Source organism: Acinonyx jubatus, chromosome E4, assembly GCF_027475565.1.
Source record: "Acinonyx jubatus isolate Ajub_Pintada_27869175 chromosome E4, VMU_Ajub_asm_v1.0, whole genome shotgun sequence".
Lineage (NCBI taxonomy): Eukaryota > Metazoa > Chordata > Mammalia > Carnivora > Felidae > Acinonyx > Acinonyx jubatus.
The window spans coordinates 51566902-51593973 of record NC_069395.1 but is presented as its reverse complement, the minus strand read 5'-3'; the positions used below and the strand labels follow the sequence as shown (position 1 = coordinate 51593973).

Here is a 27072-nt window from a genome sequence, read left to right as displayed (position 1 = left end):
TTGAATGACTTGTAAAGATGAGGGATTTTGTGTGTCACGTACCTAGCACGTGGTTGGTGTTCGATAAACGGTTGTTATTAGCCTCACTAGGCCAACTCCTCCAATTACCCAGCTGTGACTAGAGTCATAGCCCCTTTGGGGGTGTGTTCCTCCAGTCCCCCACTTCCCTATTTCACATTTCTCCCAAGTAGTATTGCTACCCCATAACCTGACGTTTCTCTCCTTGTTTCTCGAACTGGCTACAGGAGTGATAATAAGATTCCCCCGTACTGCTGTGGCAGATAACTGTTAACGCTTAAGGTGCTCACAGAATACAGTTTGCAGCTAATTCCCACCACCACCACCTCCCAATAAAACTAGTCTTCACGTAGCTCATGTAGCATGCTGCTTTAAAAAGGCTTGAAGCAGTAATTATAAAATATTCTTAAGGATCCAAAATGAAGCCCTCCTACTGCTTGTATCATTCTAATTTTCTTAGTTGCCATCAAATAAAATCTGGGAAGAATGCTTTAAAATAGAAGAGAGGAAAACGGAAGACTCAAGTTATATATTTAAAATCCGTCTGGGGCTGAACTTGGTATTGCTTCTTTAATCCTTTTTGTGTCAGAGTAGATCTATACAAACGGCACAAGGCTTATTATGTTTTAAAAAGTACTTATCACACATTAAGACCGTTAGTGTGTGCCAGTTTTACTGAGGGACCAAAGTGAAATTAAACTTTTTGTTTTTGTTTTGAAAACAGATACTACTTTTAACTTTGAGTGTGATGGCCTGTTCTTCGTACACATAGCAGATACCCTCTATAGCTATTTATTTTGTATTATTGTAATAGCTTGTCAGTACATCTAACTAATATTCCTATACCCCTTTAATAATAGCTAAACATTTGTATTGGCGATATACTTGATAAAAGTTATAGTCCTCAAATTATAATCACATTTTCAAGGTGACCGTTGACAACATAGTTTCCAACCATTAACAGATTTGTTCTTTCAGATAGGCAGTTAAGAAGCTAGTGAAAATTACCTGAAAGTAGGAAAGTGTTCTAGGAAATACCACTTAGCATCTTGTGACCTGAGTCCAGTCAAGAATAAGATCTGTGTCCCCGGCATGAGCACTTTATAATTCATAGATCTTGGGCTGGGAACCTAGTGCTGCATAAATTCTTAACAATAATTTAGAAGCATCACCATGGGCATCCAGCCAGAAGTCCTACCTGCCAGCTCACTAACAACCCCTCCTCACCCATGAAGATCCATATTGCTTAAAATGCCACGTCTACCCCCTAGCTCACTCTATGGCAAGGGAGTTAGGAAAGTTGTGTCACTTTTTTTTTAAGAGCCCATAAATGTCATACATACAATAAAACATTCTGAGAGATTTTTCAGTCTGATGCTGTTTCTCTCCGCAAACAAAAAGGGCTCTTGCGTGGAAGCCAGAGATAGGATTAAAGGCTCAACAATGAGGAGGTCACATTCTGGCTGTGTCCAAATACGTGTTTTGTGTCTATTTTTATGGCGTATGCAGATGTCTACATTTTCAAGTTATGTCCCCGAACACACCTGAATCTAACACTGAAATCTCAGCCACAAAGAAAGAGATGAATTATGTTGGTGTAAGTTTAAATTTTAGAACCCCTAAACACAAAAATCTTCAGGAATTAGGCGAGTGGTGATGGTCGTACAGCTTTCTGAATATACCAAAACCACTGAATTGTGCATTTTAAAAAGATGAATGTGTAGTATATGAATTACATCTCTAAAAGAAAAAATAATCCCCAAGTAAAATGTTTCAAGAAGATTGACATCCAGCCTGCCATCTTCTTTTCATAGATCCCAAGTGACACCAGAGGTGCCTGTACAGAAGCCATACTTACGGGAGGGAGATCTTTCTGTCCGATTTGGAGCTAATTAATGACTATAAATCCTGTGTGTGCTCCTATTTATAGGGGAAAGTGGGTGGAATATTCATTTTTGTACATAAATATATATGCACCCAGACATAAGCATATACAAATATGTGCACACAGCGAGCCACCTGGTGTTGGCTTCAGTTTGCGTTTGAAACTCAGCTGTATCATGACTTCCTATGGTCTCTGGTGTAGCTGCTCTGCTTATCTTCATGACTAGATTCCAAGACACAAAAAAGAAACTTTATTGTGAGAAGAATATAGAACATTTATTCTAAACGTCTTTTATTGTCCTTCTTAAGTTTGACCTGGACATATTTGTGCAGTGGTATTTATCTACTCTGAGACGTTGGTTTGTAAATTAATTTATTTCAAATGAAGTGAAATTCAGACTGAAGGTTTGTCCGTAGAAATACGTCATCTACATTTTCATTTTCATACAAGCCCCCAGAAAACAAACAAATATGTGTAGCTGTCTTAGTATATTTTAAAATTTAGCAGCCAAGCCCCTAATAAGCAATTACCAACTCCAGGAATTATAATGCTATTTTCAGTTTTAAGGAGATGCATTGTTTCTGTTGAGGGAAAGTTAGTTTTCTAACAATGTAATCTGCTGACAGCGCCTTTTTGAGAACTGCAGCCTTCGTCTACTTCTGGAAGATGGGATGCTTTTCTTGTTTAATTAAAGAACTACCTGCACAAATGTGGGTTAAGCCTTAAAAGGCACAACTAATTAATTGAATTCAGCGAGTCTCCCAAAGCATAATGAAGATCATGTTATCACCTATTTGAGATGAGCAACTCCTAGAAGGAATCAGGAATGCTCAAACTCTCTTGAGTTGGGACACAGAGTATTATCTGTCATTTCTAATTGAAGTATCTTAGCCATGTTTAGTATAATTAAATTTAGAATGTTTCATTTCTTTCATGGAGTTAGAAATAGTAATTCTCTTACCAAAGTGTAACTCAAACAGGAAGAAAATAATTCCTCCAAGTGTACAAAAAGTTTGTCTTGCACATACTAATTTTTGTAGATCAGTCCCTGCATGTAATTTTGTTTTAAATTTTTTTAACGTTTATTTATTATTGAGAGACAGAGAGAGACAGAGCATGAGCATGGGGGGGGGCAGAGAGAGAGGGAGACACAGAATCCGAAGCAGGCTCCAGGCTCTGAGCTGTCAGCACAGACCCCGACTCGGGGCTCAAACTCAAAATCGCAAGATCACCACCTGAGCCAAAGTCAGACGCTTTACTGACTGAGCCACCCAGGCATCCCATCCCTGCATGTAATTTAAAATTAAACTAAACTATTTAATTATACTTGGAAGAAACAATACAAAAATATGAAGTGAAGCTTACTTGTACTTGCATTATTTGCCATCCTTCCATAGCTAATGAAATAACAGACAAGTTATCACTTTTGTTTTTAACTTGTCAAGTGAAACAAGTTTAAATTTTGCTAGACTTCTAACCTGGCGGGGGGGGGGGGCGGGGGGGATGGCTCTCCTTTCTCTTACCGTGTTGGGCATTTCCTTACAGTCAAGATAAGCGAATCCATCTTTGAAAAATGTTTTTCTACCAATGAAAATAAACATATTTTGTTAGTTTTCCTTATTAGCAAGACTGTCATTGGCTTTTGGAAATATTTATGTTTATGAAATAATGTGCTTTTAATGAGTAGTAATAGTCAAGAGCATGGTTTCCATCTGCCTGTGATAACTTCCTGATAAACTTCAGAAGGCTGCCACTCATTTTGAGCATGGATAATCCAGTGAACTCATTGTTGTAAGACGGTGGAAATTGCCAGCCTAAGCCCTGTTGAGGATTCTTGAGCAAACTGGCTAAGAAGGAACGGGTGGTTTCTGACGATGCCTGTTCGCTGATTGAGTTATACCTACCACTTGAGGGAAGCAAAAATGTTATGCATATTAAGAATCTCTAAGTATGCTTATTGATGACCTCCAGAATGAATTCTCCAAAAAATGTATTCCATTTTTAGTAAGTTTTGCTTCCTGTTAAAGTAGTAGTACCTGAGAAAAACTGCGTCACACTGACACGTTCTGACATTATCGGTAAGCCGTTTTCTTTTTTAGAATTTGATTTGTATGCTAGAGCAGGGATCTGCAAACTACGGCCCGTGGGACACACCGGCCCACGGCCTGTTTTTGTAAATAAAGTTTTATTGGAACACAGCCACACCCCTTGTTTATTAATCATCGTCTAGGACTGCTTTTGCACAACAGTGGCAGAGTTTGAGTAGTCTCAACAAAGACCATGTGGCCTGCAAATCCTACAGTGCTTAGTGTCTGGCCGTTTACATGAAAAGTTTGTTGACCCCTGTGCTAGCGTATAATCTAAGACTGGTTTTTTAAATGCTGGAAAAACTGTAGTCTGGTTAGCCAACTGCCAGTTAGTTATTACTGACGAGATTTTGTTTTTAGTTTGACATTTAAATTTTAAAAAATTTCTACCGGAATGATAAAATAGGATATGTTGGGTAAAGGAAGAGCATAAAATGATTTCAGATATCCAGATTTTTCTCTCTCAAATCTTCATTTGCAGACAACGTAGGCATTGAAACATTTATCTGTAGGCATTTGTCTTTGGATGTCAAAAAGCTGTTTGCTGAGGGGGGATGCTGATAATTATCAACTCTGGAAAGAATTACCCAAAGGAAAATACGTGAGAGTGGAGTGCGTTGTTGCAAATAAAACTGTGCTGGATCTTTTAGGAAAACATTTCCTCCTGACCCTTAAATGTCTCTAAAAACATGTGCCAAGAATTCATTCTAGCAGCAGACGACACACCCAAAATGCTGAGCTTGAGTCCACGGAGCTGCCTCTTTCCCCGTCACTTTTTCCTGTAAGGCTTAGTTTATTTTCTTCTGAATGCCGGTTCACGTTTCCCTGGTTTCTCACGGAATAAATGACGTTCCCCATCCCTCGCCCCGCCTCACCCACCGCCCAGCCCCCAAGACGCAGAAGACCACTAGAAACGTTCCCCTCCCTGGCCATTTCATTCTGTTGCCTGAAGATGAACTGTTCGGCAAGGCTTCTGACCTTGTCACAGGAGGAAGTTCCTCCCACCCAGCTTTGGTAACACGGTCTAAACAACTCACACCGGAGCGGCTAATAGTTCCACAGGCAGCGTTTCCATCAGCACGCGAACTGCAGATGGCAGCGTGGACAGGGAGGGGCTTCGTCTTCCTGAGTTGAGACTTGCCCGCTGGCTGCCTCGAGTGTACTTTCTTCCAGCGAATGTTTGCAGTCAGAGAGAGAGCTTGGAGTAAATGGCGCTCTCAGGAAAAACAAAATAGCAAACCGGCCTCGACAGGGGTCTGCTTTTGTGACTGCGGTTTGGTAAATGTATCAGTAGGTGTGCAATTTCATTGGATATTCTGTTTTGTTTTGTTTTGTTTTTTTTCAATTGTCTTTGTACCTATGATTGTAAACGGTAGTTGGTCTATGACTGTTGAGGAGGTAAGTTTTTTTGTTTCTTTTTTTTTTTTAAATCTGTGTGTGTCTGTGATACCGGCGTCTGTCTGTCTGAAAAATGCAGTATCCTCCTCCCAGAAGTTACTGAGCAAACTTGCCCCCTGGCTGTTCGGCTCCCATGCCAGGGGGGGAGGGCCCCGAGGAGGACAGCGTCGTCCGCCTTCTGTTCAGGTGATGTCAGGGTGTGCAGGACGGAGGACGTTTCCAGCGGTGCGGTGTGAGGGTTCCGGGTTCTGTAGGCCGCGTCTCCCGCAGCCTTCTCGGAGCGGAGAGGGGAGCCGTCTGCCTGCGGGGCCGACCGGCTGGGCACAGCTGGGCACAGCTGCCGGCGCGAACCAGGCTCGCGGCTGACCCCCCGGGCGCTGGCGGGCGGGCCGCCCTCGGACACATCGCAGGATGAACCTGGTCAGTCCAGACGGAACTTTCTGCTCCGTCGGGGCAGCAAGGCGAACCGTTTGGCGCCTCAGTCAGTTGCGGGGAACACAAGCTTTGGCCCCTCGGGAAGGGCTGCCACAGACAGCCGAGCAAGAAAGCCGGCTGGACCCCTCGGTGAGCGCGGGCCGGGCCCTGCGCAGGGACCCTCCACCTCGCCGGGGAGCGGTGCCTCTGCGGTGCAGGGAGGACTTTGGAGGACGATGCTGCATTTTCGGCCCCACGGCTTGCTTTCCCACGTGTCTGCGCGCAGCGCGGGCGTCACCTTCCCACTGTGCTGCTTGCTGTGTGCCACACGCCCAACTGAAGCTTCTGCTAAAGCCGAGCCAGCAGGTGCGTCCCTGAGGCGGCTGTGCTTCCTAGGGACCCTTAGACGCTCACAGCTCCCGCCCCAGATCTGTCCCCTGGCCACCGCCTCCACCCCCGTGACGCGGCCGCGTGCCACAGGCGCAGTAAGGGGAACTTTCCGGTCAGCACTCCGGAGGAGCTCCTGCCTCTTCTCAGATAACATCAGGCGTCAGGCCTTTATCTCCAAGCAGCGGTGAAGTACCACCTGCTGCATCTTGAAAATACTTGGAACAGAGTGCTCTTCCCTGTGCGATTTCCTCTGCAGGTTATTTGCACTCCCCCGGAAGCGTATGTCGCTGTGCCCTGAAAAACTGGTAGCTGCCACGTGGTCACTGGTGGTAAATGACTGTAACCTAAGTAAGAGTTGAGCGGACTCTGCAGTTTGGAATCCCGCAAGTAGGATTTCAGTGGGAACCGGACGCCTAATTCAGGAATAGGTATCAGAGTAGCATCCTCGTGGTCTCTCGGAGGGACTGGTCAAGAAAGAGAAAAATCGCTCCTGGGCCCCAGCGGTCTGCTTTGTGAACTATGTTGTGAAGAAAAGGGGCTCGGCATTGCTGCTTGTTCCCCGTGAGGAGGACACGGATTGGAAAAGTTTCCGAAACTCCCCTCCCCCGCTTTTTTTATATATAATTCTCAGCTTCCTACAGATATGCAAGTTGGTTCCACGAAAAGGAGGGATATTTAGACAAATCAGGGTAGAAGACTAAGTCTCTGGCCTCTGCTAGAATTTGGATTGCTTCAGCAACGATTGAAAGATTGAGCTGTAGATGCCCTTGATATATATATTAGTGTCTCCTTTTATTACACTTCTGTGGAGGTTAGAACTTCTATAGATTGAGGGACTGCCAGAATTTGATGAGTGCAATGTGCCCTACAAATACGTACACAGTCTTTGCAGGGATATCTTGGGAAAGCGTTCCTGGCAAGGCCATGCATTGGGGAGGTTACGTTGTATCTTAGTCAAAAAACGAAGATCCAGTATGGTTTCCGGTAGAATATGAGCTTCTAACAGGAGTGGACTTTTAAAAAGTTCTCATTTGGGCATTTTATCCTTTTCAACGGAATTGAAATTCCAAATGACTTTTAATTTTTTTAAACAACATTTTAAACACCTGTGTTGTGTATTCATTGTAGAAAACTTAGAAACATTTGTAAGGTACAAAGGCAACCATAAAAATAAATCTACCTACAATTAATAGTGTCATTTATGTTGTTAGGAAAATGAGATTTTCTAGTTACTTGTCTTTTTTACTTCTGTAAGGTGGCTTAAGCATTTCTTTCATCATTAGATATTTTTTCCCTTAATTTTAACACTGCATGGAATTCTATTATGAATTTATTTAAAAGTATTTAAGAGATTTTGAACTGTTTTTATCTTCTTCCATAGATTTCTTTTTCAGAAATGTTTTGGTGGGGCACCTGGGTGGCTCAGTCAGTTGAGCGTCCGACTCTTGATTTTGACTCAGGTCGTGATCTCAAGGTTCTTAAGTTTAAGCCTTGAGTTGGGCTCTGCGCTGACAGCTTGGAGCCTGTGTGGGATTCTCTCTCTCCCTCGCTCTCTGCCCCTCCCCAGCTCGCGCTCTATCTGTCCCTCTCAAAATAAATAAACAAACATTAAAAAAATGTTTTGGCATTCCCCAGCTATCCCACTCTTCCTTTTCCAAAAGAGAAGACAGAAATAGACCCTGTGGGCTAGTTCTAGTCAACACGCAGGTTCGTCCTTTGACCTCCTGCTGGCCCTGCCGGTGGGGGGGGGGGGGGGACCCTGGACCCTGGACCCTCTACCTCCATGGAAGTCTTGGGCTCTGTCCTCACCATCGGTTTCTTAGCCCTTCTTTAAAAAACAAAAAGAAAAACAGCAACTAGGCTCTCTTTTTCCCATGTAACCAATCCTGGGTTGTTCTGTGGAAGATAAGAGCCATCCGCCCCACACGCTGTGCTGTGACACGCTATCTTCCGGGGCATAGATGAGTCTTCTGGCTGTGTGGCACTGCTTTGTCTGAGTTTCTGCCGCCCTTGCAGAAAACACCATTAGGAGTATAAATCTGAAAAACAGGAAGGTCTCATCGCATTGAAGTCTTTCCTGTCAGCTCTCTGAATCTCCTGTAACTGCTAACAGTAGCAAAAACAAAAACAAAAAACCGCTTTTGATACTTTGGAGTGGAAGACAGTAAATTGCCCTTCTGAAAATCCACATGAACGTACAGAATGTAACTTGGACCTTTGATCATATAACTTTGTTTCAGTTTTTCCTGGGAGTTCAAGAGGAAAAAAAAAACAGCCCAGTAATTTTTTTTTTACCCAGAACCTCTTATTCTGAAGTTTTAAAAAAACACCCAAACAAATATTTAGAGACACTGTCGTAAGGACTGTTGCTCTTTACTAATAGAAAAACTGGTGTTCAGGAAGCTATTTTTTAACCCCAAGAATGGAAATGTCCGTTGATAGCAAAGTCACCAACCCCTATCCTGATTCTGGAGTTAGTGCTCTTAATTAAATATATTCCATGAATTTGAACTCTGATAGTATACAGACGACTTGAAGAAACATCTAGAGGTTCCCCCCATTTCACCCCTCCTATGTTGTGCCGTTTCCCTTGAGGTCAAGGGTGGGGTTATTGTGCACGCCTCAGAGAAGGTCCCGTGTCTGTGCTCTAGGTCTAGATGAAAATGTCACAGGACTGGGGATATGTGGGGAGATTTTGCCTTTTGTGGCACGTGTTTTATAACGAAGCCTTTTCTAAGGGTGCCTGTAAGGGACAGTTGCAAGTCTCACCGGGTAGAGACCGCATCTGCACTGCTAGCTTGACTCACTGTCGTTTCCCAGACGGCAGCCCTGCGTCCCTGTGCCACTCGCGCCTTCTCCTTTCTTCACCTTTCAGAGGTTCACTTTGTTGTCGTTGGCTTGTGTTTCCCCCCCAGCCCCCTTGGCCTCTGCTAGTACGTCCAGGTGCTAATGCCCACCTCTGGCTGTCGCTCTTTTCCTGCAGAGGGAGAACCGGAGACTACAGGAGGCCAGCATGAGGCTGGAACAGGAGAACGATGACCTCGCCCATGAACTGGTCACCAGCAAAATTGCTCTGCGAAACGACTTGGATCAGGTAAACTTGGTTGACCTCCCACCGTGACAACCTCCTCAAGGGCGAGGACTGAGTGGCGCCCACCAGGGTCCCGCCGGGGCTCACGCTGTGCTTGATACCGACTTGGCTGCCTGTTGGATGGAGGGACGGGCGATGGGGCGGGAGGGGGCAGCTTGTGCTGATGGGAGAGGGCGGAAGACGCGGAGCCTTTGAGAACGGAGGGTTTGGGCTATTTCCAAACAGCATGTGCGACGTATTTTTTTTTTTATAACTCTCAACTTCTCTGGTGTCTCTTCTCTTCATTGGTACTTTTCCTAAGCCGAGGGCTGCCAGCATAATTACCCAGACATATCAGTCACCAAGAGTATATGGATGCCCTTCAAACATCGGAGGGCACTTCTTTTTGTGGAACAAAAAGAATTCTCAGCTACAATAAATGTGAAGCTTTTATATAAAGTATGTACATTAAGACGTATGTCTTGTTGGATTGGGAGGCGTTCTAGTGGCTACTAAGGGCCAAGGCTGCCTGGGTGTGAATCCTGGCATTACCGTTTACTAACCCCGTGACCCTGGGCGGTTCGGACCCTGCCTGTGGGTTTTGAATAAGGCAAAGCACTTGAACAGTGTGAGTTCCAAAAATGTTAGCTGTTGCTAGAAGACCTTAAATCGTTCAGCTTCCCTGGTTCTTTCCACCAGTACCGACAGCTTTAGGACTTCCTGTTTTCTAGTGCTAGTGTTTTCAACAATAGTTGGCAAGATGGAAGGAGTCTTGTGCAGATTTAAAATTATCCCTCTTTTCTGACTTAAAAAGTGATTACTCCCAACAAATGGTGCCAGGGTCAGAAAAACTGAGCCTTATACTGTTGAACCGGTAAAAAAACAGAGGCGTTACTTGTGTTCTAACTGCTCGTTGACAACATTTAAAATACACATCTAATGATATGAATATGATTAAATGTTTGAGATGGAAGGAGTTGGTTAAATGTTTACAAATCGTCCCTGCCTCAACTCCTTGTTCCCATACTAATTTTGCGGTTCCAAAGTTTCAGCCACAGGAAGATGGGCAATAAGACGACTATTAAGGAAAATCGTGCTAAAGGGGGAGAAGGGGAAGCTGAAGCAATCCACACTAGACAGAGTTTAAAAATAAAACAGAAACTCTGCTGTGGGGACACAGGATGTAGAAGGTAGAAAAGCAGCCTGGTTAAAGGGTGGGGGCGGGGTGGCCCCTTTCACCGCAGAACTGCTCAGCCAGCCTGTTGGGAAGTTATTAGAGATGGCGTGAAAAATGTGTGAGTAGGAGAGCCAGAACCAAAGAAGACAGAGGGCCTCCGTTCCATCAGGGCTATAACCAGCCTGACCTTGGCTGGTACATTTATGTATTAATGAGACTATGGTGGTGAGTCAGTACTGTGATGAAATTGTTTCATATTAGCTCTCCTAACAGCCTGACTCACATTTGATTCTGTCATTTTGAATCTTGTATCCATTAATAGTTTTCTTACGATGGATAGCTAAATGAAAAAGCGCTCTAAGCAGTTGGGCTCTGCGGGGATGTGGTGAGATTCACTAGAGAGAGTTGTACATTGAAAGTTGTGCGGGAAGTGTATTTGATATTCTCTATCAAGCCCTTAAACGGATTAAAAAGTAATGAAATGAAATATCCACTGAGTGTCTACTATGCACCGAGGACTATATTTAGGACTTTCATAGCATTAGCTTATTTAATCTCGCTAATGACTTGACTCCATCAAGCAGGGATTGTTTTAATCTTGCATTTAAAAATGAGGAAAATGACATATACACTCTGACTTGGAAAAACCATGCTAACAAAACAGAGACCTGATCAGAAATATGTGTGCAAGATTGTTAACTACTGTGTCACTTGGAAGAATAAAAAGTGGAAATAATGCCTATGTCCAATAGAAGGGGAGAATGAAAGTATATCTGTAAAATGTCTTTGGAATTGTTCTTCAAAACAGGGAAGATGATGTTATAATAATATTTTTGTAAAACCATATATTTATCTGTATGTAATGCTTGCATCTAAATAGCAAGGGATATGGCTGGCATGGGGCAGTCATGTTAGGAAAGAAAGCTGAAATATATACTTCAAAAGGAAAAACACAAGAAAATACATCAAAATATTAGTACTAGATATCTCTGGGTGATAAGAGTGAATCTAATTTGGGGTGCCTGGGTGGCTCTGTCGGTCAGGTGTCCAACTTCAGCTCATGTCATGATCTCACACTTTGTGAGTTGAGGCCCCACATCTGGCTCTCTGCTGTCAGTACAGAGCCCATTTCAGATCCCCTGTCCCCCCACCTCTCTCTCTCTCTCTCTCTCTCTCTGCCCCTCTCCCACTTGGGCTCACATTCTCAAAAATAAAAATTAAAAAAAAAAGTAAATTTGGGGCACCTGAGTGGCTCAGTCGGTTAAGCATCTGACTTCAGCTCAGGTCATGACTTCGCGGTTTGTGAGTTTGAGCCCCGCCTCGGGCTCTGTGTTGACAGCTCGGAGCCTGGAGCCTGTTTCGGATTCTATGTCTCCTTCTCTCTCTATCTCTCCCCGACTTGTGCTCTGTCTCTCTCTATCAAAAATAAATAAATGTAATAAATTTTTTTAAAAGAGTCAATTTAATTTTTACATTCATCTTTATACATTTTTTTCAGTTATTTTATCTTTTATAACACCTTAAATACTTAACCACCCTTGGTTAAGTAATAATATGGATTATACCTTTTTAAAAAAAATTTTTTTCATGTTTATTTATTTATTTATTTTGAGAGAGGGCTCGATCAGGGGAGGGGCAGAGAGAGGGGAAGACACAGGATCTGAAGCTGGTTCCAGGCCCTGAGCTGTCAGCACAGAGCCGGATGCGGGGTCGAACTCACAAACTGTGAGATCATGACCTGAGCTGAAGTTGGAGGCTTAACCGACTGAGCCGCCCTGGTGCTCCTATACCTTTTTAATAATCAGAAAAATATATATTACTTAAAAAATATTGCACCACCAAGGAAATCCATTTTGTGGATCAGTCTGGAAAGACTGCTACATGGACACTCCTGAAATAATTGACTATTGAGCACCTGGGTAGATAGCTCATGTAGATACTCGATATTAGTCCCTGAAGAAAAGATTCCTTGGTTCCTTCATTTTTGCCTCTTTCTCTTATTTCCTCCCTTTTTAAAAGAGTAAGACCTGGCCCCTGCCTGTTGAAACTTATCATCTAAGTGAAAGAATTCAAAAACTGCTATTTCATGCATATTTCCTCCTAACATCTGATTTTGCCGTTTCTGCCTGAGCGGGGTTTATTTGCCTGTCAAAAAGCTGTCTGTGCAGTTTAGGTGTCCTGCCCCCCACCCCCCACCCCCAGCCAGGAAGGGCACCAGCCGCACAGAGAAAGCCCAAGCCCCGCCCCCCCTTCACCTGCTTCACCCCATACTTTTCCATTCTCACTTTTATCCAAATCCAATCTCTTCATTAAAATAGCAAAACTTGGGCAGACATTAAACAAACACGAAAGCAGATTGTATTCAAGACAATATGTAAAGCAAACAAGCACTAATTCAGTAATTAGGTGTTCTTTAAAATAAATTATTCCTGGGGCTCCTGGGTGGCTCAGTCGGTTGAGTGTCCGACTTCGGCTCAGATCATGATCTCAAGGCTTGTGAGTTCGAGCCCCTCATCGGGCTCTGTGCTGACAGCTCCGAGCCTGGAACCTTCTTCATATTCTGGGTCTCCCTCTCTCTCTCTCTGCCCCTCTCCTGCTCATGCTGTCTCTCTCTGTTTCTCAAAAATAAGTAAACATTAAAAAAAATTTTTTTAATAAATAAGTAAATAAATTATTCCTTACCCGTGTCATTTTAGTGCCGGCTTTGGGCACCCTGGACACCTGGGCTCTTCATTTTCTCTCTGACACAGCTTTCTGTTTTGACAACTTGCCCTCCATCAGGCGCTTGAAATATGGACTCCTCAGCGATTAAGGGTGTAGAAAGATACAATATCTCCATTTCAGTTTCTGTCGCTGCCTGCCTTCAAGCCCTTTCTGTCATTTCTTGTTCCCAGGGAACAAACAGAAGAGACATACCCAGTAGAAGACCATGCCTAGTCCTTCTAAACAGAGCAAGTTCCGTGTTAGACCAGAAGATGCATGTAATGGGTGGCAAAGTCTTTTGTTTTGTTTTAAATTGGACAACTGGCTTGGCTAGTTCTTTGAGAAATCGGGTCTGGAAGATCCTCATCCCTGATGTGAGAGCTGAACCTTCTGGTCAGGTTATTGGTGGACTTGTGATTAAATCACAAGTCCTCTCTTATGTAGGTCGTAGAAGCCTTAGGTAGCAAGCAGAAGTCTCCACATCAATAAGGCATTATAAGATGTGGGTAAGCGATTAGAAGACTTAATAGTGACAATAATCTTAACAAATTATGGTGAAGGTTTTACAGTTTGAGTTCAAAGATAGAATTTGAGTATCTGTTTAGTATTACGTCCCTTGAGATTCATTTAACATTAAGGATGACTTCTACTCAAGTATAGAAGTAGGCCGTACAAGGTATAGAGGTATAGAAGTAGGCCGTACAAAGACCCAGAAGACTGCTTGTGGAAGGAGAACCAAGTTTTTTCAGATATGGTCCTTTCCTGATGAGCAGCAGAATCTCTCTGACTTTACTATTTAACATAGAGGAGAGACTCTGGATGAAGCTTCCTGGAGAATTCTGGCACTCCTCTCACATGGGACCCGCAGCAATTTCTGCAGATGTTGGAAATATTCCTTTAGTGTTCCAAAACTATAAAATTAAATGTCTAGGTATGGTGTACAATTTAAGAACCTTAAATGTCCAGATAGCATTGACTATTCGGAAATTTACAAAAGGCTAAAAATTGGGGGTGAATCTCTTTAAGAAACCAAACTTAGAATAACATTCACTTTAGAGTGTCATGATGTATATTCTCTTCACAAAATGGAAATTGCTGGGGCTACCGGAAGAGGATCCTTCTTTAGTAGGAGGGCTCTTGCTCAGAAATTCTGGGGTAGAACTTGAGCCAGTGGGTTGAAGTTATAGGGAGCTAGATCTTGGTTAGATTTTCAAGAACATGAAAATGGCCTGTATGGCTGTTCTTCATTCGCTGCTCTGTGACCCTCCATCAGAGACTCGGGGGAGGTGCTCCCTGCTTTGACTACAGTCATCTGGCTGGCTGCTCTAGAATTCGCTGTTTTGAATTTCTATAATCTACATGAGATCTCTTATAATTTATGAAGATTTAACGTGCAGCATGTATTTTGCCCACCTCTAATTTTAGGATGTTCTTTCGCTGTGTAGATTTCCTCTATAAAATCCAGTGTTATCAGAACAAATTTTAAAGTCTTTAAAAGGGATTTTTTCACCTCAGCTACCCAATAGATGCAAATTATCTGAACACCGAACTGTAACCGTTAGAATATGGGGACATCAGGAACTGGAAGACAGAACAGAGAAGCTGGAATGCCAGGACCCAGCAGACGGTGCTGGCCTGGCCATCTGGACGTGTGGGCGATACGGTGAAACACAGACACAAGGCCACCTGGCCAGTTTTCACAATTACTTGGATAATGTTTTGCTGTTGTCAGCCAGGGATGGCTTCTTCAAATAGCTGCCTCTCCTCTGCATCTGCGGTTTCCTCTACTGAACTCATCCTGTGGCCCTCCGCCACCTCCACTCCACACAGTAGCTTCAGCAGTGACTTGAATGCCACATCCGTTCACTCACCAAATACTTCCGGAGCCCCTCCCCTACCTGGGGCTGGCCTTGGTGCTGAGGAAATAGCCAGGAGCGAAAGAGACGTGGTTCCTGCCTTCCAGGGCTGAAAGTCTGGTGGGCAGTACAAATAAATCATACATGCATCTTGTTATTACAGATTGTGCTAAGTGCGATCAAGGGAAGTTGGAGAGATTTGAGCAGAGGAACTGATTTAGATGGGGGGTGAGAAGCTGATTGAGATGAGGATGAGTGGGGCAGGGCTCAGGTCTCGCTTTACTGCAGATATGAACTTGGAGCTGAGACCTCAAGGGTGAGGTGAGGGTCCAGAGTATGCAGTAGGCACCTGTCAACTAAGTTCAATGCACGCACAGTGCTTTCCTGGTTAACTGGACTCTGTATCCAAGTTAAAACCGGAGTATTGTCTCTGAGCTTTTCTTGACCATTCTAGAAACGTGGTCTTTTCCATTTGCATTCCTGGTCCATACATCATTTTTCCTCATGGCTATCTCTGTCATGGGTTTTTGGTCTTAATTTCTCCTTGCTGTACTCACTGTCCTGTGGGAGTAGCCTTGTGAACCATTTTACCTCCGCTGGTCTTTGAATTTTCTCACCTAACTGTTGTCCATGGATCAGCCCGTCTCCTCTCTGAGCCCACCCCCAACCCCCTTGCACTAACAGCCAGAAGCTTCCATAGGAGGTTCCATCCAGTCCATCTACATAGTCTCAGAGCGGGTGCTGTTGTGACATCTGAAAACGTGCAAGAAGCGTTTAGAAAGTGCCTGCACTTTGGTGCCATCCAACTCAGAATTCAGATCGTGGCTCTGATATTAGATGTCTGCCCCAGTCAGGTTATTTGCTCCCTCCAGACTTCCCTGTCATTATCTGTAAGATAATTCTTGCTGTGAGGATCAGAGATGGCGTGTGCCAAGCGCCTGCTGTATCATTGGCATTCAGTGAGAGCAGCCACCCCCGGGTGAGCTAGGAGGGGAGAAACGGCTTTTGGTAGTGACGCAACAGTCGTAACTAGAGATTAGGTTCGGAGGAGGTACACGCACGCTTCCTTCACCTTCTTTACCAGTGTGATGTGCTCTGATTTGCAGGCAGAAGACAAGGCGGATGTGTTGAATAAGGAGCTCCTCCTGACCAAACAGAGGCTGGTGGAGGCTGAAGAGGAGAAGAGGAAGCAAGAGGAAGAGACTGCACAGGTAAAAGGCAGAGGTGGGCTGTTTCTTTACCCAGGAGGATCGGCCCGTGGAGCTGATGAATACAATAAGCAGGAAGTAAAATGACACTTACTCTAAATCAAGGGCCACCTGGTAGCAGTACATGTGAGTAGCGTGGGTCTCGACATTTCTTTTGAAGGGCGCTAGAAGACGAGGCCGCGTTTCTACCCTCCAACAGCTCTTAGGAATCTGCCTTGACTCAGATGTCTGGCGAGAGTGTTAAGCTTCCTCTAAGTTTAGTAACTTGGAATTGCGATCCAAGAGCCTTGACGAATCCGCAAAGTTTGTGTCGTGTCTCCAAGGTAATTGACTTCAGCAGTATTTTAGGAGGATTATGAAGCGGAAAGCCCACAGAGATCTCTGCTGCAAGCTGTCTCAGTCAGTCACGCCCGATTTTCCTGATTCATGCCTTAGAAGAACGTTCCTGGCAGAGCTCTCAACCCTTACTCCCCGGGGGGAATAGAAAAAGCAGCTCTTTGGGAACCAGCCTTGTTGTTAGCACCCTCCAGTCATCGTACGAGTTGTGAGGCTGTTCGGCTGCAAGATGCCACCGTGGCAAAGGCGTTCCACATAAGTGACAGGAGGGGCCTCTCCACCCAAAGAGTTGAGGCTTCAGGCTTCCCTAAGAAAGAGCAGGCCCGCTTCACCAATGTCCTCCGTCTGTCAGTCCCAGCCAGGCGGGATTAACTCACTTATTTTAATGAGTTTCATTCTAAGACATCAATAACACTAAATATAAAACAGAACATAAAGCGTTTCAAAGACCTGCATCCAAGCAGAAGAAATCCACTTAAGTTTCTGATGAATGGATGCATCCTTTAGCACCTTCCAGGGTTTATAAAAAAAGTGTTTCATGATTTTTTTTTTTAAATGATGAAATGACTCTTGGCATTTAGTGTAGACCAAGATTTTTTTCCCACTCAAAAATTTTCAGGAGCTGATTATCCAGTTTGAACTAGGCGTTTTGATGGGTTCTGTGTTTTTCTTTACCTCCTGCCTTTTGGGGACCCAATTCAGTACTTTGGGTAAAGAATGAAGCTATTGGCAAATTAATTATTCTTTTAAGTTTATTTATTTATTTTGAGAGAGAGCAGGAGGGGCAGAGAGAGAGAATCCTAAGCAGGCTCCACATTGTCAGTGCAGAGCCCGAAGTGGGGCTTGAACTCATAAACTATGCGATTATGACCTGAGCCGAGATTAGAAGTTGGATACTTAACTGACTGAACCATCCAGGCGCCCCTGCAAATTAATTAGTTTAATCCATACTTCTTCCCTCCCCTTGATGTGTGTGTGTGTGTGTGTGTGCGCGCGCGCACGCGCGCGTGCGCATATATCCTGTGTTAATCATTATAGTGCCTTTGTGAGACAACAATTATGCTCTTCGTGTGTCAGATAAGGAAACCATAGTTTCGAGAATTAAGTGACACTTGCTCAAAGCCCCTCAGCTTTCTAAGTCTGTCCTGAAGTCAGTGGGGCCTTACTGTAGGAAGGGAGGAGGGTGTGACTTACATCCTTAAATTATGTAAGACAGAGAACAGAGATGAATACAAACAACTAAGTTTGAATCAATATAACCCACAAATTGCTTTTAGAATTTAAGAACATAGCAAATATGAAGAAATCTGGAAAGCATCCGACAATAAGGAGTCCAGTTATAAATCGCAATCATGTGCGAATTAGCAAATACGGAGCACACCCCATTCATAACTGGGAGGCTGCCAAACAGAATTTATCCATTTATTCTGTTATGTGCTTAAAGATTAACCAGAGTGTTTTGTGTTTGGTTGTTTGGCCAACACCTGGGAAGAACTGAACGCTTCCTTTTTTTCTGGTGGCATGTGTGCTTTCTCACCACCTCCCTTCCCCGACCCTAGAATCCCGGAGCTGCTGGGCTACAAAAATAAGTGTGGTTTTCAGTTTAGCACCCAGAGTTGAGCATTTCTGCGACTGTAATAAGTACCCGCATTGTGTGTCAAGCTAGCTCCTTCTGCAGTCACTGTTCAGTCCCTGAACCTCCTGACCTCAAGAGCTCTTACCTTCCTCCAGGTTTCTCTGACTCCAGCCTCAAAAACTTCCTGTTGCCACCTTCAGAGAGACAACAGTAGTGATAGGAGGGGGCTGGGAATGGAAAGGCCCAAAATGCTGCTTCAGTAATTTCTTTTTTTTTTTTTTAACTTTTTTTAAATGTTTATTTTTGAGAGAGAGAGACAGAGTACTAGTGGGGAAGGGCTAGAGAGAGAGAGAGAGAGGGGGAGAGAGAGAGAGAGAGAGAGGGAGACACAGAATCCAAAGCCGGTTCCACCTCTGAGCCATCAGCACAGACCCCGACGTGGAGCTTGAACTCACAAACCGTGAGCTCATGACCTGAGCCGAAGGCGGACGCTCAACTGACTGAGCCACCCACGTGCCCTTCAGTAATTTATTACCTAGCAGTAAGATTATGCGCGACGTTGCCCTGATGTTTTGTTTTAGACTCTTCATAAGAATAAAGATAGCTTCAGAAGGGACACTTATTTAATAATATATTTATAAAGTAAGTGGTAAGCACAAGCAGCTCTATGATGGGGTTGCTCATACGTCTTACACATTACAGGAAAGAAATATTTCTGCATCTCTGGACATGATTAGGCTTTTCGAATGCTCGAGAAATAGCTTCAGTGAGGAAAATTTATCTAGTTGTAGTTGTTAACGTTGGCATTGACCAGACCGGGCCGACTTAAGTATAGGTGTTTGTGGAAATTGATGAGAACTTTGAGTCTTGATGTTTTGCATCCTCCCTCTCTCTAGCTGAAAGAAGTCTTTCGGAAACAGCTGGAGAAGGCAGAATATGAAATAAAGAAGACCACTGCGATCATCGCTGAGTATAAGCAGGTAGTGTGCTACTGTGGCTCATGTTGCTATAAAAGTGATTTTTCTTATTGTTTCTCTTTGGGTAAAAAAACATTTTTTTGTTTTTAGAGTTTCCAGAATAGAGACTGCGTACATTCATTACACTGGGTGGCTTACTTTCTCCGCTGAAATAGACAGTGAGCTGACATGCTTGCTGATAACATGGGAGGTTTAACCGAACAGAACAATCTGTTGGCTGTTTACGATGTTTGGTAGATTCAGAGGAACAGGAAACTGGATTATTACCATTGGGATCCCGTCTCTGCCCTACTCAGAAGATGATTTCAAATAGACCTCCCCAGTAACATTTGCCTCTTTGCAGAGGACTAAGGTTTAGCGATTCCTCATCCCACACGGCTCTGTGGCCTAACCCAACCGTGGCCAATGCTAGCAGGAGACATTCTGTTGGGAACCTTTGATCTCTTAGTGGAGGGTTTGCTCTCCTTGAGGATGCATCTGGCCCTGACCCCATCGCCAGAATGCTTCCAGAAAGCCCTCTTTCCAGCTTGCGTAGTATCATCTCGTGCCTGCTGCTCATGCCTAGCACACGGCAAGGACTCCACATTGCCGAGAAAGCCTCGAGTGGACTGCTGAAGTTCCAGTGTTCCAGAATCAAGGCACCGTATTGTGCCACCTCCTCAGCTTAAGAATTTCTCTGGGGTCTCTTGCCTCATATGGGAGTTTGAAGTCTGATTCTTACTCTTTTTTATTAACATGTGTTTTTCTGCTTAGAAATGAAATTTCTGTTCCTCATGGAAAATTAAGAAAGTGTAGAAAAGCACAAAGAAACCCTCCCCCCTTAACCTTGCCGATTAGAAATAATCACTGTAATATACTGAATATGCATTGCTGCTATGTAAATAAAAATGTGAGTTATGTCATCCATGCTGATATTTACGACTAGTGCACTTCATATATTATGAACGTCTTTTCAGAAGGGTTCTTCTCCTTTGTGGAAGATTGCTTAGAAATAAGGCTTCAGAGCTGTCTTACTCTCTTTTATGATAATCAATATATGTTTATTTAATGTCTGCTATCTGAGAGGCTTGATTCTTTGGGGGAATAAAAGAGGAGTTAATTCAATTTCTCCCCTTTAGATGCTGCTCTTGTAACAGGGAGATAACACCTGTGCACAAATAAGAGAAAAGGGAACTTACTGACCATGGGAAATAAAACCCTTCCTGGAGGAGGGTTGATTTGAGCGGTGCTTCGAAGGCGAGGCAAGATTTGGGTGTGCGGAGGCAGAGGAGGAAAGAAATGGGGAACAGAGGACACACGCAAAGCCACAGAGATAGGTTAGCGAACAGAAATAGTTTTGTTTTGTCAAGAGTTTCAAGTACAGAAAAGAAGTAAAGGTGAGTTGGGTCCCAGTTCAAGGAGGGTTCTTCAGTTAGACTGAGGAGCTTGGATTTTATTCTGTTTATAGTAGGAATGTTTGAGCAAGAAAGTGGCATGATGGGGGAAATACTGGTGGCACTAATCTGTCCCAGTGAGAAATGTGAAACCAATGGGGAGTCCCACAAGCAAAGATATGGACCAGTAAGAGGCTAACAGCAGAGGCCAGGTGAGAAAATACAGGGCCCTGAACTAAAATAAGTAGTAATGAAAATGGAGAAGAGGAATGTAGTCATTTCTTGCGAGACCAGGGAAAACACTGATCCCTAGATTTTCTGATTGGATAACTAGGAGAAGGGATGGGTAGACATTAGCCAATACGAGGAACATTAAAGACCATGCGCTATGGAACTTGCCATCACTGCAAATGGGTTTTTTCCATCCCCACATTAGGCCATGGGTGGCCGCCATATGTAGCACTCTTCAAAATAGTAATCTTTGGGACTGTTCTCGAATATTATCTGGCAGGCAGTACCAGTCATGTAAAGCCAACGGACCCATCTGTCTGAAGATAATTAGGACATAAAACATAATCCAAAAGCATTCTATAGTTGGAATTGGCTATTATTGTCCTTATTATGGAATCTTTGGGGTTATTTGAAAGGGTTTCTGGTTTGCCAAAATTACTGGGGAGACTGCTTCTTTTTCACATCAGCTGATACAGCCCTAGTCATCATTTACAGGCTGAGAGCTGGAGAAATCAGAAACTGAACACAACAAGCAGGCCCTGCTCTCTAGAGCCATTTTTTGAGTAGACTGGGATTTTTTTTAAAAAAATCTGTTTTGATAATAGAAGTAGATCTTTTATGTTTTTAGTTCAAGTTGCACTTTAAAATTTGATATCCCCTAATGTTTTTTACTCCATTTTTTCAAAAATAAAAGATTCATATGTTACTCAAGGAATTTGAACTTCTAGTATTTTTTTTTTTTTAAGCAAATGGCTCGTTTGTTTGTTTGTCTGGTTGGTTTTAGCTTTGAAAGCACTGATTTCTACCTGTTCCTAGTACTTCTTGTTAGCACCTTCTTTCAGAATCAATAATGATGAGATTTTCTTTAATGAGCACTTACTATAGGCCAGGTGCTATACTGAATCTTTTACGTACATTTTTTCCCCATTGATTATCACAGCACGGCACTTAGTGTTGAGGAGAGAACTGAAGCTCAGATTCGTGAGTTTGCCCAAGGAGAGTACTAGAGCTGGACCTCAGGCTTTTTATTTCACTCCGTGTTGCCAAACCACGAGATCAGAATTTTAGTCTTTATTAATTTCTGGTCATTTTAACTGTTTTATCCCCTTTGCCACGTTTTAGGGAAACTCTGGTAATTGAAAACAGAGACTCTCTGTGTGACTGTAGACACGAGCAGTTTCTGGTCCAGCATTCTTTTCATCAGACTTCCAGAATGGTACCTTGCACAGAACTGACACTCAGCAAAGATGCCATAGGTTGATTCCAAAATAGGACAGGAATCCACTGGAACTAGTCACAGATTTGGCTAGTGACAGAAATCAAAATACCCCACGTGTTTTTCCTCTAATTAAGACTAAGATAGGCTTTACACACAGAACACTGTCAGGCTTTCTGATGCGCATTGCATTTGTGGGGCTGTTCTTTTGCTCAATCTCCTTAGCATCATCCGAGAAGCGAGAGTAATTCATATGAGTTGATAAACAGTCATGTGCCCGTGCTGTGCAAGAGTCGGTCTACTTTCCAGTAAAGAAACTCTTTTCTTTTCTTCAGATCTGCTCCCAGTTAAGTACCAGACTGGAGAAACAGCAAACAGCCAGCAAGGAGGAGCTGGAAGTGGTAAAGGTGAGGAAGAATGAAACAGATCTCTGGTATTTCTTCCAAATTCACACAGTCTTTAGTCCCGGATAGGACATCCCAGCCCGTGAGGATGCCCCACAGGCAGGACAGTTTGTGAGACGTCACACCCACCCTGCCCCTCTCGTTGTTTCAAAGGATTTAGGAATTGTGGGAAGCAGCATCTGTCTCCGACTGGGGCGCGATCCTCTTCCCAGCCAGCAGAAAGGTTGCATCCCCATAAATCTTAGGGCTTGTCAGAGGCAGGTGGTAAGGACTTTAGCCTTGTCCCAAGAGGCCCCTGAGCATTCTGGGACGGTAGACACCTGGGAGGCCTCTGCAGCCTGCATCCCACCTGTGCCTGAATCGATGTGGCTTCGGGGTGCAACCCAGGAGGATCATCCCATTGCTCTCCACCAGTTTTTTAGAGGGTTGTTTTTAAAGAAAACCAATGGCATTTCTTTATATGCTGCCCCCTGGCGGTAAAACTCCTTTTGTTGATTATGTGAAAATAGCAATCGCTTATTCCATAGAAACCACAGTAAACCACGTGAATTGGTCTTCTTAAGAGGCAGTGTGGGCACACCCAGCTCTTGTGATCTGTGTTACAGAAACCTGACAGAGTTGTCTTTGAATATATTCAGGTTTCATGCTAGTGAATAAATGCATTCATTTAACAACTTGGACAAGTTATTTACCTCTCGAAGCTTTATTTTGTATCCTGTAAAATAGACATAACATTACCTGCCTCATCAGGTTATTTTGCAGATTAAATAACATATATAAAGTGCTTAGCTTAGTAGTTGGCATACAGTAGATACATATTTTTATAAGTTTATAACCTGAAAATCTGAGACATGAGAACTGAAATATGAACCTTGTTCTGACTTTGTATTCCAAACGTGTTTTTTTCTTAAACATTCTGAGATTATTAGTGACTATAAAGCTGGTCATCTCCCCGCCCAAACCCTAGAATTCGGGGCTCATACCTTTGCTCTCTGGTCCACCTTTACCCCTCTTCGTACTTAGCCTTTATCATTCTTTTTACACTGACCAACACTCAGTTGATGAAGTGCCTTGGCATAAAAGGGTTAACCATCCTGAACTAAAATCTTTGTGGAAATAGAAATGAAATGGATTTACGTGGATACTCGAGGTTTTATTGAGCATCCAACTATGTGCACAGCTATTAGACTTCTATTGTTTTATGGAGATTATGTATAACAAGAAGCCTAGAATTTTCCTGCAGGAGCAAGTTATACATATGCACATGAAACCTTTAGGAAATAGTTCAAAAGCATATAAGTCAGCATTGAGTTGGATGACAATCCGGGTTGTAGAGAAAGCAAAATCATAAGAACTACAGACCAGAGATGACTTTATGGAGGAGGTTGGACTGAAGCAGGATGGGTAGAATTCTGTTAGAAGGATTTAAAAAAGACATTCTGCGGGCACCTGGGTGGCTCAGTCAGTTAAGCATCCGACTTTGGCTCAGGTCATGATCTCATGGTTCACAGGTTCAAGCCCTGTATCGGGCTCTGTGCTGACAGATGAGAGCCTGGAGCCTGCTTTGGATTCTGTGTCTCCCTGTCTCTCTGCCCCTCCCCTGCTTGCATTGCCTGCCTCTCTCTCTCTCTCTCTGTCTCTCTCTCTCTCTCTCTCTCTCTCTCTTTCTCACACACACACACAAATAAATAAACATTAAAAATAAAAAAAAAATTTTTAATGACATTCTGGAAAAAACTGTTATTGAAGACCCAGAAATTGGAATGAGCATTTTGGTATTTCATCAAGGAGACTGTGTGATTAGAGTATGTACGAAGGAATAGAGGGAAATACTGAATAAGGAGGTAGGGTTATCTAATGAGAGGCCATGATATTTGGGAAGAGGAATTTGAACTTGTTTTAGCTGAATAAAGAATAACTAACACCTATTAAACACTTACTGTGTGTACTGTTCCAAGGATTTCCCCATTTAATCCTCACAGCTTCTGAGAAGGTAGATACTATTATATCTTCTTTTTAATGATTTACCATGTCTTGTTTTTATTGATGATTACTAAAATAGGTAATTCATGATCTCAAGGTCACTTAGCCGGTAAACAGTAATGCCAGGATTTGAACCCAGGGAGTGGGACTCTACTCTCCACACCCTTAGTCATTTCCATACTACATCCTGTTTCATCAGAGCTACTTCCTTTTCATTTCGTTTGGCGCGATGCTGCAGCTTTTGATTTTTCCATCCTCCCATGACACCGTTCCCCCTTCAGATAATCCTCTACTCTGTGATCAGAATGAGCATTCCCCAGTGTATATTTGACTGTCTCTGTGCATCAGTTTAGACTTAGATTGGCCACATATAGGAAACCCAAATCAACATTGGCTTAAGCATAGAAGATGTTGATTCTCTCATGTAAAAATAAGTCTAGGGCTAGAAAGATCCTTGGTTTCATCAGCAGTCCAAGCTCATTAGTTATTAGTGACCCACATCCACAGCATTAGTGACCTTCCATCCTCACGGTGACCTAAAAGTCAAACCTGTCAACTGGAGTTTCTTCCATCACACCCACATTCCATGGTAGACTGTTAGGCTGGAAGGAGATGCGACGGTATGAGGGCCCAGCTCCAGCAGGGTGAGCTCTGAGTAGCTTCCTTAAGCTCCCTACCACACTTCCTTCCGCTCACATATCAGAACTTAATTTCATGGGCACACCTTGCCTCAGGGGAGTCTGGGAAATGGCACCTTGTAACTGGGCAAACTGCCAGCCCAAATAAAATCAGGAGTTCTGTTATCAAGGAAGAAGGGGAGCCCTGCGTCAGGCTCACCGCTGGCAGCGCGGGAGATGGATCTGGTGGGAACCTGCAGTCTCTACCACAGCTTTGTACTCAGCATGTTCGCCTGACTGCAGCGTCATGAGGCTCATTGGTCTCTCTCCAACAGATAGCACAGGATAGAGTGAGTGAATGCATTTTCTGTAGGATAAAAGCAGGATTTGATAGCATTACATTTAAGGACCGTTACATCATGGCCGTGGAGAACCCTTCTCACTTCCTGCCTCTCCCTTTTGCGCCATTTACTCCCGCTCGAGCCATCTCAGGCTCCCTGCGGTCCTGTGAAGGGCCGGTGTCTCTGCACCCAGTGTTCTCCCTGCTGAAATGTCCTCCTCCCTCAGTTCAGCCTAATAACACTGCTTACCCAGCTTGGTAAACTTTTCATCATTTAAGACCCCGATCAAAAGCCACCACTTTAACATTTTATTTGGTCAACAATAAATATATATAACAAATACTTGCTGTGTGCCTATTTAGTGCCAGTAGTGGGCTGATTATCCTCAAAAGGTTCTTGAGAGTTACAAATATCTTTTAAGTGACTAATGAATATTAATCAGGTAGGAATCTGAAGAGTGCTTTAAGGATGGGAGAAGAAAGAAATCAGTGGGGGCTGAGAAGGTGACTTTTAGGGATTCAGGCCTGGGATGGGGAGAGCTTGGACATGTCAGAGAAATCATTTAATGACCAGCTGACTATGGATTGAAGGAGGAGGCAATGAGAAGGTAACCCCAAAGTGTTCAGGCCTAAATGGTAGAAATAGGCACAATGACACAGAAGTGTGGGGAGTTGCTCTGTGTGTGTGTGCGTGCGTGCGTGCGTGCGTGTGTGTGTGAAGAGAGGAGTATGGTTTCTGTTGTGGACAGATTATAATGATAGTACATTAAAATAGAAATATTCCATATATTTTAAGACAACAATAGCACTGTTGTCTTGAAGAGAGTGCTGTGTGCTTGACTGGCAATCTCGGCATGTGGCAGAGTTACCTTCATTACCTGGAACAGTAATGGTCATCTTTGCTTAAAGCTGAACAAAAGGACCTAAGCTTTATTTGTTGAAGGATAGATTTAGGTTAGTCATCATGGCCTTTCTCAGTCTGCTGTGGGCTAGGTACTTAAACTCTGAGTTCCTTCACAGGGTACGATGGGGGTTTTAATAGTACCTGATGACCTCGCTGTAGGATTAAATGAGACACTGCTCGTAGAGCGTATGGCATGGCGCTCGAGGAAGAGGAGTGGAAGCCCAACATTCCTAGAACAGATTTCAGAGAGATGCTATAATATTTTCCATTTCCAGGGTCTCCCTAGAGATACTTTATGGAAAAAAAGGAGCACCTATCTTGCAAAGTTGGGTTTTGTGCTGACTAAAACCATTTTGGTGGCAGCACAAGACAAGTAATTACCTCCAGAAACAGACCTGCATCTGATGACTACAAGCAGAGTCTCAATAAAACCCGTGTCCCGTTGTTTCAGGAAGCGCGTTATGCTATGAAATGGTTTGAGGTTGGTTAACCCTTTCGGATGTTTCAGGGTAAGATGATGACGTGTAAACACTGCAGTGACATTTTCAGCAAAGAGGGCACTTTGAAACTAGTGGCCATCAGCAGAGAGGACCAGGGGATCGAGCCGGACGACGAGAAGGACTCCCTGAAGAAGCAGCTGAGGGAGTTGGAGCTGGAATTGGCGCAGACCAAGCTGCAGCTGGTGGAGGCTAAGTGCAAAATCCAGGTTGGTGATCTGGTAAAGGATCAACAGGAGCAAACAGTTAGGGCGCCAGGACACCTTCTCACGCTTTGGAACGTGCGTGTCTGGCTCAGAGTCTGAGACGCTTCCATAGGTGATTAGGTTGTTTGCCTACCGAGGTGTCCCGCGTAGTCGCATGTTACGTCATCGTGTTTAAGCAGTGACATAAACGCATAGTTTTAAATGAA

The 27072-nt window shown here is 43.7% G+C and overlaps 1 protein-coding gene across 13 annotated transcripts in view; it reads left to right on the top strand.

Annotated features, from left to right (window-relative positions):
• The window catches only part of RABGAP1L (RAB GTPase activating protein 1 like), a 755477-nt gene that overhangs the window by 725495 nt on the left and 2910 nt on the right, over window positions 1–27072 (top strand). For 12 of the 13 annotated variants that reach the window (XM_027074244.2, XM_027074246.2, XM_027074243.2 and 9 more), the window contains 5 exons: window positions 9176–9286; window positions 16105–16209; window positions 19015–19098; window positions 22251–22322; window positions 26672–26869. In XM_027074244.2, the coding sequence (XP_026930045.2) occupies window positions 9176–9286; window positions 16105–16209; window positions 19015–19098; window positions 22251–22322; window positions 26672–26869 (570 nt within the window). Of the gene's footprint in view, window positions 1–3432; window positions 5389–9175; window positions 9287–16104; window positions 16210–19014; window positions 19099–22250; window positions 22323–26671; window positions 26870–27072 lie in introns of those variants that run through there. The other variant, XM_015064655.3, reaches the window with a different exon arrangement.